The 15,372-nt window shown below is 42.1% G+C and overlaps 1 protein-coding gene across 1 annotated transcript in view; it reads right to left on the reverse strand.

Annotated features, from left to right (window-relative positions):
- Window positions 1-15,372, reverse strand: part of LOC138973266 (protein turtle homolog A-like) — a gene marked incomplete in the record, with an annotated part of 385,171 nt that overhangs the window by 162,438 nt on the left and 207,361 nt on the right. The window contains 1 exon segment of the mRNA XM_070345987.1: window positions 1,985-2,169. Coding sequence (XP_070202088.1) covers window positions 1,985-2,169 — 185 coding nt within the window.

Raw genomic sequence — 15,372 nt, forward strand, 5'->3', positions numbered from 1 at the left:
GGGCTGTGCACGGCACGGAAGCGGAGAAGCTGCCACTGCGAGTCTGGATGTTTGGGTCACAGGGCTGTGCACGGCACGGAAGGGGAGAAGCTGCCACTGCGAGTCTGGATGTTTGGGACACGAAGGGCGAAGAGGGCACAGGATAACTTCAACACTATTCATCAGAAGGATTTGAACTTTTGCAGAATTGCTTTAGACATTCTGATAAATGTGTTTTTTTTAAACGATTTTCTCTAGGAAAAACAGTTAAAGATCAACAAATGTTGCTTTGCGGGTAAACAAAAAAATGAAAACTGGAAAATGTGTATCTCTTTAACTTTTCCGTTTGAACAAATCATTAATCAGCATGTCTAAAACATTTCTGCAAAAGTTCAAATCCTTCTGATGAATAGTGTTGAAATTATCTTGTCATCCGTGAACTAACATGTTTCGATTCAACGCTTTGCTTATTTTTCATTTAATAATTTTTACTAAGTCAATCTAAAAGCACATTTTGTTTTATATCATATATACTATTACGTTACATACATTGAAGCAAAAACCTTCGTGGTTGAAAACGACGTTAAACACCAAATAAAGAAAGAAAGATTGAAGCAAAAGCACACTGAATTTTAACACAAACAGTTCTGTTTCATAAATGCTGTGGTCAAATGACTTGAAGAGAAAAACGGTGTATTTGAAGGTAGCTCCTGCCCTTAAGTTAATGGGTGCCACTGACGTTTTTCTTGTAAACTTGGAATCGTCAACACACCCGTTGCAACAGCATTTGATTGTACCCTCACTTTGAGTCGCCTTTTCTAAAAGTTGACTACAACATGTGCACGATTAGCTGCTTCAATGCCGTGGTCCTGATGCAAACGGAGGAAGTGGTCGAGGGAGAAAACAAGATGTTTTTTTTGTTGTGTGTGTGGCTGTTTGTAACATGAGGTTACATGGGGTTGCATATAGGCTTATATTTCATCATTGACAATTGGGATCACACAACAAGCTAAGCTTATACTAAGTGTGGTTTCATATTTACATATAAATAGGAATTATTTTCATGTGCTTCCCCCACATACGCACACACCACTACACACATCACCCCAACCACCCCACCACCAACACACACACCGCTACAAACATCACCCCACCACCAACACACACACCGCTACAAACATCACCCCACCACCAACACACACACCGCTACAAACATCACCCCACCACCAACACACACACACCGCTACAAACATCACCCCACCACCAACACACACACCGCTACAAACATCACCCCACCACCAACACACACACACACCGCTACAAACATCACCCCACCACCAACACACACACACACCGCTACAAACATCACCCCACCACCAACACACACACCACTACAAACATCACCCCACCACCAACCCACACACACACCGCTACAAACATCACCCCACCACCAACACACACACACACCGCTACAAACATCACCCCACCACCAACACACACACACACCGCTACAAACATCACCCCACCACCAACACACACACACACCGCTACAAACATCACCCCACCACCAACACACACACACACCGCAACAAACATCACCCCACCACCAACACACACACCGCTACAAACATCACCCCACCACCAACACACACACCGCTACAAACATCACCCCACCACCAACACACACACCGCTACAAACATCACCCCACCACCAACACACACACCGCTACAAACATCACCCCACCACCAACACACACACACCCGCTCCAAACATCACCCCACCACCAACACACACACCGCTACAAACATCACCCCACCACCAACACACACACCGCTACAAACATCACCCCACCACCAACACACACACACCGCTCCAAACATCACCCCACCACCAACACACACACCGCTACAAACATCACCCCACCACCAACACACACACACACACACCGCTACATACATCACCCCGACCACCCCACCACCAACATACACCGCACAATGACCGTACCTGAGCGGAGTAGCCGTCGTACTTGATGAGGATGGGGTCCTTGATGCCGTCCTTGCGCCAGTAGAGGATAAACTGCAGGTTGTCCTTGCCCTGGGGGTACCTCAGCTCGCAGTCCAGCACCTGCTGACCACCCACACTTGCCACCTTGGTCAACGTCGACCCTGGCCTCTGACCGCTGGCTGGCCCTTTGTACACAGAGTAGAGGATTGTTTTTAAATGGGTGTTTTGAGGTGGGTGTGGATTTTATGACAACAGTCGAAAAGTGGGAAAAACTTTAAATGACAGAGAGAAAAAAACATCTTGTACACCAGTGACGCGAGAGAGAGAGAGAGAGAGAGAGAGAGAGAGAGAGAGAGAGAGAGAGAGAGAGAGAGAGAGAGAGAGAGAGAGAGAGAGAGAGAGAGAGGGAGGGGGAGAGGGAGAGAAAGCTAGAAAGAGAGAGCTAGAGAGAGAGAGCTAGAGAGAGAGAGAGAGAGAGAGAGAGAGAGAGAGAGAGAGAGAGAGAGAGAGAGAGAGAGAGAGAGAGAGAGAGAGAGAGAGAGAGAGGCTTTTTGAGGCTTTGACACTTTATTGTCATTAGCTAATAAAAGCCTTATAGACAAGGTAAAACAACAATTTCTGCATCATTCATAAAAGGGGTAAAAGGACGAATGGACAAAACCTTGATAACAACAAAAACATAGCAAACTAGTTTATGAGTACGAGCAAAAAACACACCGACACGAAAGCCATAGGTAAACAAAAATATCTAAGACTAAGGGTAAAAAGCAAGGTATAGTATGTACACACAAAGGAAAATACTGATCCAACAGTTAACACACACTCATAAAACCAATCAATCTGCAGACCACACATATTTAAAACCAATAAACCACTAGTCGGCGTTACCCTTGCGTGACTAGTAGGGGAACATGTATAAATACATATCTATACAAAAACAACAATGGCTGCAGACGAACAAACACACACACACACACACACACACACACACACACACACACACACACACACACACACACACACACACTCACACATATACGCTTATATAGACTACACCCACACGTGTAAATCCACGCGTATACATGTACACGCAACCCGATTTAAATGAGAAGACCATCCAGTCCAACATTTGCGTACGTAAAAATTACATTATACATCATTTCAGCTTGACTCATCTAGTTTCTTTTTGCGCATGTTTAGTGCCTTAGAAATAAATTGTGCAGTTGCTTCGAGTACACTTTCTTCATCCAGGGCTAGAGAGAGAGAGAGAGAGAGAGAGAGAGAGAGAGAGAGAGAGAGAGAGAGAGAGAGAGAGAGAGAGAGCGAGAGAGCGAGAGAGAGAGAGAGCTAGAGAGAGAGAGAGAGAGAGAGAGAGAGAGAGAGAGAGAGAGAGAGAGAGAGAGAGAGAGAGAGCGTCAGAGAGAGACAGGGCAGAGAGACATGGACAAGGAGGGAGGCATGGTATACCAAACAGATGTCAACATCCAAAATAGCACACGTGTCAGCCTCTTCGGCGTCCCTCACTAAATGTAACTAGTATTGACGCAAGCAAAGCATCAGACTTCAGTCATCCCCAATTCCCATACGGAATCCACCCCATCTCCAAAACACCTAACAACCACGAAACACATGGAGTGATTCGATCCAACCGACCCCCTCCCTCAAACACAGACACACCAAGCCCTCCTACTGAGTCTGAGACGGATATGTTCTCCCTTCTCTTTTGCCTCCCCCCCCCCCCCCCCCCCGAGATCCTCATGATACAAGTAGGTAACGGAGCACCCTCACTCACTTTATCCCCCCATGCATCAAACATGGTGGTAAATATATAACCTTTATTGAGGGATTTTTCTACCCACCACCCATCCCCAAACCCCGCGCACATACCCTCCCTTCAGTCCTCATCTCTTTTTCACACTTATATTCATAGTGCACAATAAGGATGTTGCCCCTTTTCTATTCCTCTCCCGTCACCTCGCCTTGCAAAATGTAGCCAAATAGGTCAGACACCCTTCCTTCCCTTTCCCCCTCAATCCCCAAGCACCCCACCTTGATCTAAATACCGATAAAAACAAATCTGTCCGTCTCTTCATCCGCCGTCCTATACCCCATCTCGAAAAAAAAAGCCATACATGTGAGCCCCAACCCCTTCCTTCTTTCACCCTGCCTCCAGTCTCTCCCCCACCAAACACACCCCCACTTTGCCTAAAAAGATGGTCTATACTTGACTGAAAGGAAATCGTTTTCGCTTTACATCAGACCATTTGCGCGGGGCTGGGGGAACTGGAAACCCCTAGGGTTCAATTCTGTCTCGCTTTCCCCGGTCTGGGTCTCGCCTGCCGTCGCTGGATGGGTAGCGCGACCTGCTTAGCGCCAAGGGTCCACAGAGACATGAGCGGATATCGCACCCATGAGGTTGAAGGCATTTTCAAGAGCGTTTAGATCGCCCTTTGGATGGACGTTTCGCGATCTCCTTGCGTCAAATGTCTGTTGATAAATGAGTGGATGTAGTATCCATTGCATTGGCGACATTTTCAAAAACGTTCAGATTGCCCTTTTGGTGGACATTTTGATCGCTTTGTGCCAAAGGTTCGTCGGAATGTCGGTGGATATCGCACCCAAGAGGTTGAAAACGTGTTAAAGAGCGTTTAGATAGTGTTTTGGATGGACGTTTCGCGATCCCTTTGGGTCAAATGTCTGTTGATAAATGAGTGGATGTTGTATCCATTGCAAGTAAGACACTTTCAAGAACGTTTAGATCGCCATTTGGGTGGACATTATGATCGCTTTGAGTCAAAGTCCCTTCTGAATATTGGTGGATATCGCACCCAAGAGGATGAAAACGTTTTAAAGAGCGTGTAGATCGCCTATTGCCTTGACATTGGGGTCTCTGATAGTCATATATATGTCGATACATGAGTGGATGTTGTATCTATTGCAGAGCAGACATTTTCCAGAGTGTTAAGATCATCCGTTGGATGGACAGTGCGATCTCTTAGCGTCAAAGTTCCGTCGATATTTGAGTGTATGTTGTACCCATTGCACAGACGACATTTCCAAGAACGTTTAGACGGTTCTTTAGGTTAACGTTAGACCTTCCTGTGGTGGGATATTGCGACCTGTTCTGCATTGAAGGTCCCCTCATACCCGAGAGGATACGCATGCCAACGAGGGTAACAATATATCCAGATGAATTGAACTGAATTGAATTGAATTGAATTGAATTGAATTGAATTGAATTGAATTGAATTGAATTGAATTGAATTGAATTGTGTCTTGTGGCTCGTATGCACATTACATTATATTGTGTAAAAATCACAGCCTCTATTACAAGAATGTCGGCTGTAATATTGTTGGATATTACGGCGTTAATGTTTCTGTATAGATACTGTGTCTTTTCGCTGTCCAAGGCCACATTTACAAGTGTTCGAGTGTCTCAGGCAGAAAATTAATGGTGTACTTCAAGAAATCAGATCTGCAGAGGACAATGACCTCTTGTGGAACTGAGTCTTAAGTAAGTAAGTAAGTAAGTAAAGTAAAATAATTTAGGATAAGTTACATTTTATATAGTCTCGTGAGATTACCCTCATGGTAATTCGGGTTGCTTTTTCTCTGGGGAAAGCGAGCTGTCATACAGTCAACGGCGCTGCCCATTTTGTTCTCCTTTTTTCTGCATGCATACATGAATTCATGTTTTCTAAGACCTCGAACTTTTGCTGTGAACTTGGGTTATTAAATTTTATCGTGCGCTGCGTGTACACGGGCGTGTTAGCTAAGACACTTGGGAGAGTCTGCACATAGTTAAAAACTGGGAAATAAATCCCTCTCCGAACGTGAGGATCGAACCAACGCCGATAGAGACGATTGGGGTTTAAACCGGTACCGCTACCGACTGAGCTATATCCCCGCCCTACGAAGACCACTAGCGCTGTCATGGTTCACTGCAAGTACCGGGGTCCTCTATCTTGACCTTGTCTTCATGGTTTGTCTTGGTGCATTCAAACCTTCACAGTACAATTAAGCACCCCCAAGGAAACTAGCACCATCCAATCAGCAAGCCTCGTTGCCCCTAATGGTCCACCAGTCATCGACACGTCTGTGTGGCTCACCCACTCATTCAGGTTTCAAACCATCATACAAAATGTATCTACGGCTGTAAGTGATACTGATAGCCCCCCATCAGTAGTGTGGTGTCACCGACCACATGGAAGCTGTCCAAGGCATGTGTCGAGAATTCTCTGCGGAGTGTTCTGCATGTTCCGGACAACGCTTTGAGTGCATGGGAGATGGAGACTACTTGTGGAGCTCACGATAGAAGCTTTATTTTCTCTAAAAAAACAAACACACTTTTTTGTCTTTATATGATTTGATTTGATTCGATTCGATTCGATTCGATTCGATTGAATTTGATTTGATTTGCTTTGACTTGAATTGATTTGATTTGAATTCATTTCATGTTGTTTTAATTTTGTTTAATTTATTTTACTTTATGAAGGGCTGGGGTCGTTTCTTTAAGTATTCAGACAAGACAATACAAAAGGTCCACAGAGAGAGAAAGAGAGAGAGAGAGAGAGAGAGAGAGAGAGAGAGAGAGAGAGAGAGAGAGAGAGAGAGAGAGAGAGAGAGAGAGAGAGAGAGAGAGAATAAGGGGTTTCAAGTGTAACCTAAGGCAAAACTAAAGGAGTTGCTTAGCAAACACACATACACACAAAAGCAAACTGGTAAAAAAAGAAACGCATCGAAAGCCTTTAACAAGGTCTTCACGAACACAAACACAGCAAGAACAGTAAACTCACAATTACGAACAGCAAACACGACAGAAATTAAAACTCTTCGACACTAACAACCAAATTATCACTGTCAGATAATGAAGACTACAAATACTACCATCGATTGACTCACACTAGATGGTGTAAGATACAACTCCTAACCCCTTGTTCACCACGAGAAAGGTGTCCGTCTCATGCATAATTAATTAGCCAGCAAATGAGACCTTGAGACAGGATTATTGCCCGCAAAGATGAACAACATCGTTTGGATAGTTTTGAGGAAGAGTTGCAAGCGCTACAAGTGATGTTAAAGATACAGAATGACGTTATGTTATTTACGTCCCAGCGCTGAAAGTCCACAAAATGGTGTACTGGCCTTTGGTTAGTACTTCTCATAATTTACTAGCCAGAGAACAAATTTTACTCGCCAAACCAACTATTTGTTTTCGCAACTTTACTCGCATTTGCCGAGTAGATTAACATTTCTACTCGCCATTTACATGTTTCTACTCGCCATGGCGAGTAAAATACTCGCCACTTTCAGGCATAGTCGACATCAACAAGGCCGAGTTCTACACCTCTGGCGACAGCCGCACCAGAGGAGCCCAAAGACTGTTCCAGGAGAGGGCATCCCATCCTGTTCTCTTCAACTCCTTTTTCCCCCGAACACTGCGTCAGTGGAACAAGCTCGACCCTAAGACCACAGTTGCTCCTTCACTTTTAACCATCTTTTCGGAGTTATTGGGTCACCCACCACCAGTAACCAATTACTCAGTACTCCGCCGCTGGACTACAGACGTTCGGATGAACCCAGTCCACATCAAGAAAGAAGAAGAAGAAGGCCTGCTGGTCGTGTGGCTAGCACCAGAAATTATGTTTATGTACTTGTAACAAGTGCGGTCGGTCTTTGTTGGTCTTTTTATCAATAATAGCAGTAAGCATAAATAATATAAAGTAAGAGTAACCTAACTATATTTATGAGGGGTAGGTTCCTTCTGTGTGTGTGTGTGTGTGTGTGTGTGTGTGTGTGTGTGTGTGTGTGTGTGTGTGTGTGTGTGTGTGCGTGAGTAAGCGTGAAGACTCCAGCAAAAGTGTTTGTGGTGTGTTTATGCCTCTTAACATTTCTTGGTTCTGTTTAAATGCTAGAATTCAATCCCCAAGCAATCGCTGCTAAGTTTAAACAAGATCTCCATGAAATATTTGATTTCAATGGACGGTGTGTTTTGCAAAACATGATTATGGGCCAATTGAACAGAGTTATTCAAATCCCATAATGAGAGTTTGCAAAACAACAACAACAGGAGAAGTTTAAATGCAAAGGGGAATATCATAAAATTCTTTCCTTCATCCTAACAAAAATGAAATGACGCAATAAATGCAAATCAAACAGAATTAAAACAGCTCTATTGTTCAATTTCCCTTATTGACACAAAGTGCTTTTTTTTCTTGGGCGTGAGCTTAAAATCTTTGATGATACAATTACATGTGGGGTTTGGATACAAACTTAGAATTGACATTTGCTGATATAGTGCGCGCTTGAAATAATAACCACTGAAACATTTTTGGTTTCCATTTTCTTTCAATCGAAAAAAAACCCCACACACAACACAAAGCATACATTATTTGCAATTCACTTTTCACTTCGATTAAAAAAGGGTGACAATTAAACCACAACATGTTTTGCCTCAAAGCCATTCAAAACCTCTGCCGATCCTATCATCTTTTCCATTCGGTTAAAACAGCTTTTGAAAGAAAGAACAAGTCGCGCAAGGCGAAATAACAACATTTAGTCAAGCTGTCGAACTCACAGAATGAAACTGAACGCACTGCTTTTTTCACCAAGACCGCATTCTCGTAGTTTCGTCAGTCCACCGCTCTTGGCAAAGGCAGTGAAGTAGTGGTCGCGCTGAGCAGGATAACACGCTTTTCTGTATCTCTATTCTTTTTAGCTTACTGAGTTTGTTTTTAATCCAAACATATCATATCTATATGTTTTTGGAATCAGGGACCGACAAGGAATAAGATGAAATTGTTTCTAAATCGATTTCGGAAAATTAATTTTAATCCTAATTTTCATATTTTTAATTTTCAGAGCTTGTTTGTAATCCACATATAACATATGCATATGTTTTTGGAATCAGAAAATGACGGAGAATAAGATGAAATTGTTTTTGGATCGTTTAATAAAAAAAATAATTTTAATTACAAGTTTCCGATTTTTAATGACCAAACTCATTTATTAGGTTTTAAGCTACCAAGCTGAAATGCAATACCAATGTCCGGCCTTCGTCGAAGATTGCTTTGCGAAATTTCAATCAATCGGGCGTGTTAGCTAGGACACTTGGGAGAGTCTGCACAGAGTTAAAAACTGGGAAATAAATCCCTCTCCGATTTTTTTATTACAAAAAGCCGGATATGACGTCATCAAAGGTATTTATCGAAAAAATGAAGAAAAAAAACGTCCGGGGATATCATTCCCAGGATTTCTCATGTCAAATTTCATAAAGATCGGTCCAGTAGTTTAGTCTAAATCGCTCTACACACACACACGCACAGACATACACACACAGACACACATACACCACGACCCTCGTCTCGATTCCCCCTCTATGTTAAAACATTTAGTCAAGTTTTGACTAAATGTAAACAAGTCGCGTAAGGCGAAAATACAACATTTAGTCAAGCTGTCGAACTCACAGAATGAAACTGAACGCACTGCAATTTTTCAGAATCGCTCTACACACACACACGCACAGACAGACAGACAGACAGACAGACAGACAGACAGACAGACAGACATACAGACAGACAGACAGACAGACAGACACACACACACATACACCACGACCCTCGTCTCGATTCCCCCTCTATGTTAAAACATTTAGTCAAAACTTGACTAAATGTAAAAAAGGTAGGAAAGAAGGACAAAAATCGACAGAGAAAAAGAGAGAAACAGATCACATACAAATAAGATGAGAAAAAGAAAACAATTACGCATACAATGGTAAAAGAATAACACAATCATTCTCATAAGAGAAAAGATAAAGAAATAGAACTAAATCTGATATAAAGACATATCTCACATATCCGCCCACTCACACGAATTCTGATCCACATACCGCATAGCTATCAGGAACAAAAAATCTATCCTGCAGTTCGGCGTAATAACAGGTCTGCAAAGTCAATCTAGTAGCCAAATAATTTAAAAAAGAAGAAGTAATCTGATCTTGAGATAAAGGACAAAAAGTAGCTTGGTATTTTCATCAAAATAACACCCCAGACGTTAACGTATTTTCGATCTCAAAATTAAAGAACAGCACAGGTATGTCACACCATCAAATAGGTCACTGGGTTGCGAGGATGAAGGGGGGTTGCAAAAACTGCGTGATATAATATATGTATATATCGAACTAGTTCATACATTAATAAAAGAACACACACGCGCACACACAAACATACACACACGAACACACACACACATACACACACACACACACGCACGCGCGCTCCAACACACACACGCTCTCTCTCTCTCTCTCCATCTCTCTATCTCTATCTCTCTCTCTCTCTCTCTCTCTCTCTCTCTCTCTCTCTCTCTTTCTAACCCTCTCTCTCTCTCTCTCGTTCCTTCACCAGGCCACAAGACAAATGGGAACGTTCACACCAGTAATTTGCCACAAGCAATTAGGTAGGCGAGGACAAACCTCTGCGCTATAGCGAAACCCTGCGGGCAAAAGTTGAGCAATCGCTGCACTGACTGATGTGAATTGCTCTCTCTCTCTCTCTCTCTCTCTCTCTCTCTCTCTCTCTCTCTCTCTCTCTCTCTCTCTCTCTCTCTCTCTCTCTCTCACCACACGAACACACACACACACACACACACAAACACACACGTGCACTCTCTACTCTATGTCTTTCACAGCCTCCCTTCCTCTTTCTTTCTCTGTTTCCTTTGCCAGAAAAATGAAGTTTGCCAGAAAACGCGCTAGAAAAATGGGCGATGAAATATAACTTCGTTAAAAGATACGAGAAGGGACGTGAGTAAACAAATGAGGGTTAAGAATAATAAATACGGAGATAGAGAGAGAGAGAGAGAGAGAGAGAGAGAGAGAGAGAGAGAGAGAGAGAGAGAAAGAGAGAGAGGGTGGGATGGAGAAAGAGAGAGAGACAGAGAGAGAGACAGACAGAGAGTAAGAGAGAGAGAGAGAGAGAGAGAGAGAGAGAGAGTTGGATGGAGAAAGAGAGAGAGAGACAGAGAGAGAGACAGACAGAGAGTAAGAGAACTACAGAGAGAGAGAGAGAGAGAGAGAGAGAGAGAGAGTGAGAGAGAGGGTGGGATGGAGAGAGAGAGAGAGAGACATAGAGAGACAGAGACAAAGACAGATAGAGACAGAAATACAGAGAGAGCGAGAGAGAGCGAGAGAGAAACAGAGACAGAGAGAATGCTTGAGAAAAGTGAACGCGAAAAAGACGTACATGTATGTCAACAGCACAAGATAGACATTCTAAAACTCAACGCAAAAAAAAAGCCTAGAGAGTAATACAGACTGTGACAAAAACCAACAAAAACCTGTGCCAAGAAGAAAAAGAAAGGATCATCGTTAAAGGCAGTCTAATGCAAAAGACACGCGCGAACTCGAAAGATATTTATTCTGTCGAACGAAGAGGTGCATGGAAGATTAAAAGGGTGACGACAACAGTTGAATATCGAGCGCGTTGCCAACACCATACGGCGGATAATGTACACGAAAGAACTGAGAAGAGCCGATGCAAAGAAGACATACGACTCTCCGCAAGATAACGGGGAAATAAAAGGAAAAGGTGAACAAAAACTAGAAGCTATATGTGACCCTCCACCACGGAATGAGTCGCATGTCACCTTTGCATAATTTTCATATTTTTACATTTTCCTAAAGAGTTTCTTATCCAGTGGTGAAAACCGTTTTAGAAAAGAACGAAAACTGTTTGAGTTATAAGCCTGTGACTTAGGTGACCCTCACACTGTTACTAGACACTCCCCGGACTTACATTAAACCTTACGCAGAACCGCGCGAGATGACATGCGACTCATTTCGTGGTGGAGGGTCACATATTATAATGCGCAAATAAGTAGAAGGAGCAACAACAAAAATACGGCGCACAACTTCAAACGCCGTCACTAAAACCACACAGTCAGGCAGGCAATCACATTCACAAACAGACAGACAGAAATACAGTCAGATGCACGCACATTCGCACACACACACACACACACACACACACACACACACACGCACGCACGCACACACACACACACATACCCCCCTCCCCCCGCCCCTTCCACTCATACCCAGCACCTCTATATGGACCCAAAACCATAGAGCAACCTATTCTACTCTTAATACGAAAACACTTTTCATTCTTGCGACATGAACGAGAACCAAAAACCAGAACCAACATATTAAAACCAAGTACACACCCCCCCCCAAAAAAAAAATCAACACACAAACAACAAAATAGACAAAACAACAAAATAAAATAAAAGCAAATAAATGAATTGTGAACAAATTGTTTAAAACCGAACACCTGCACGTTACATGACATTTTCCATCTTTGTCGGTGGAGAAAAGCACAACTCGCGACAGGTAAAAACCTGATCTGGCTCTCACCACGGCAATGCCCGGTAACCTGACTTCGACGTTTCAACACTCCTGACATTTTCAATCTGAAGCAAACACGAACCAGCCCCACAAAAAGGTGAGAAGAGGGTGGAGGGATGAGCGGGAGAGGACAGGTTGATGTAAATTACAAAGTAGGAGTCTGTAAAGGTGAAACGATAAAAGTGGGTGAGTTCTGGAAGAAATGAACAAATTTAACTTTACACTACGGAATTTAGTTTTGATGTCCCAAGTGACAGCTTTGAGGAATTAAGGACATGCGTTTCACTTTGTTGTATTCCCGTTTGATAGGAAGATAGAGACTAAAATAATAGAGAGAGACAGAAACAGACAGACAAATAGACCGACAGAGTGACAGACAGACAGACAGACAGACAGACAGACAGACTGAGAGAGTGGACATACGTGTGACAGACAGACAAACAGAAAGACAGGCAGGCAGACAGGCAGACAGACAGACAGACTGAGAGAGTGGACATATGTGTGACAGACAGACAAACAGAAAGACAGACAGGCAGGCAGAGAGACAGAGAGAAAAAGAGGGAAAGAGAGAGGGAAAGCGAGAGAGAGAGAGAGAGAGAGAGAGAGAGAGAGAGAGAGAGAGAGAGAGAAAAAGAAGAGAGAGAGAGAGAGAGTTGAGAGAGGAGAGAGAGAGTATGTGTGTGACAGACAGACAGACAGATAGACAGTTAGCCAGTTAGCCAGAGAGACAGAAAGACAGAGAAAAAGAGACAGATATAGGAAGACAGAGTGTGCAAGAAGACTAAAAGAGGTGTCTGCAACACTACGAGGCATGAGGGTGAAAGAGACACAGGCTTGGAGAGAACTAAAGAAGAGATAGGGGGTTATGTAACTAGGATGATGACACACAATTTCCAGTCCAACACATCCCCTCCCGCACTCCTCCACACAAAAAAAGATAATTAATTGCAACGATGATGCACCAAGCAATCTCGGCAAACCAGAAAGGTCACGGTGACCTGTGGAAGGTTATTGATACCGGGTGCACGCGCACTTAAAACGATCATTAAACAGCACAGTAAATCATAACTCTCGTGACAAGACAACCAAGAAGAAACACGATATCACTGCCAACGGTGAAACATGGCATGCGAAGCAAAAGGAGATTCCAACCAAGAGGAGACTCATTAGAACAATATAGTTTCTTATGCTTCCTGAATTTGTTTCATATTCTTTTACTTCCCCAGCAAAACTGGATCATTATCAAGATGTGATATTAGTTTTTTACAAAGGGACACAACAAGTTTAACAGTTATACTAATTATTTCATGGCGGAATATGATTAACAAAATATGGCGACAGATCTTCTTGAAAAACAGAACATTGATGTCATTTAAAATGCTTTTTCTCCAACCTGAATGGCCTGGACTGACATGGGACGGTGCACATGAGAAATCAATGGGAAGAACTTAAAACTTATGTCTCCTCTTTTCCACGTGAATTTTACAACTTGAGATATTACAGTTTGTGTGAGGAATTCAAAGAATAAAATTATATAACTATAAGTGGTCGTTGTCTATGAATTTTTCAACTTTTGTGAAATGCTTGTATGTTATTTCCTACGAGGAAACTCTTTATATGTAAAATGTTGAATCTTAATGTCTAATGTAAAGCGCCATGAGACTGCCAATTGGCGGTGAACAGCGCTATAAAAGAATGTGTTATTATTATTATTATTATTATCATTAAAATAATATCCAGGACACGTCAAAATATATTGCTCCCAGGAAACTGAATAGAACTTCTTTGCTTTTGAAAGAGGATGAAGATAAAAGACGCTGCGATACGATCTAATTAATTTTTGAAAGTTATTTCTCAAACACTGAAATTTCACGCGTTTGTGAAACAATTGTGCTTGCTTTTATTCCCAAAAGTTTTCGTTTTGTTGTTCAAAACTTGGTAATACCAGTACACAGTTTGCAGAAGACATTGTACATTTACCAGTGTTCACAGTAACCGGAAATATCCAGTGTTCAATTGGTATTTGTGTAAATACCAGAACAGTAATTACCAAACGGACAGTACTAGCTCTACCGGTTTTGATTGCATGAAACAGAATTTCGTATCGAAATAAAGGTATCACTTAAGTTCCAACTTAGTTTGACCGGTTGCTGTGGACACGTGGTCAGTTTTTGTTGGATGTATTAACGTTTACTTACTACCGGTTTACAAAATACCATACGTGATCACTTCTTTTTAGCTATAAATAAGATATGACATGGCATTGTTATCAGTGTTCGCCATCTTGCCAAACAAAATTCACAACCAACGCTTTCTCGGATAAGTGTTTGCTTCACTGGTGTCATAATTATGTGTCTGTCTGTCCTCCATCAAGACCATTGGGTAGATGTTCTCGTGAATATCTTGTTTTGTTAAAAATTAAGCGTTAAAATAACTGACCATTCTTGTTTTTGTTTTTTAATTCTTTAATTTTTTATATTTTTTGCTACCAATTGCAAAGTTTCTGAAAAAATCACCCCTAACACACACAAGAAACTTAATGGCATATACAGGTAGATAAATGGCACTTCTGAAAGAAAGCAAACATGGGGGGAAAACTGCAGTCATGTAGACTGAGAGAAATGTCACATTGATTCGTAACTGCTGTAGATATATGTACAAAGAAAAGAGTGCGAACTTTTCTTGTGTTTCATTTTGTTCCAACGCTAACAATAAATAAATATTCTGGTGTCTGCAGTGCATTTCTTCTGTACTAATCTAAATTATCAAATAATAGGAATCATGTAAAGCCCGGACATGTATTACTACAATAATAAATCTGTATACTTAGTTGCTGTGGTAATCTAGTATTATTCAATAAGTTCTGTATTCAAAGCATCAGGTCATTCAACCATGAACGCACTAAGATCGAGTGGTATTTAGACTATGTATTTTATCCTTTCATTTAAAAAAAAAAAGCTTCACCATTAAAATCGACTCTTTC

This window comes from Littorina saxatilis, linkage group LG8 (assembly GCF_037325665.1).
Source record: "Littorina saxatilis isolate snail1 linkage group LG8, US_GU_Lsax_2.0, whole genome shotgun sequence".
In the NCBI taxonomy this organism is placed as follows: Eukaryota; Metazoa; Mollusca; class Gastropoda; order Littorinimorpha; family Littorinidae; genus Littorina; species Littorina saxatilis.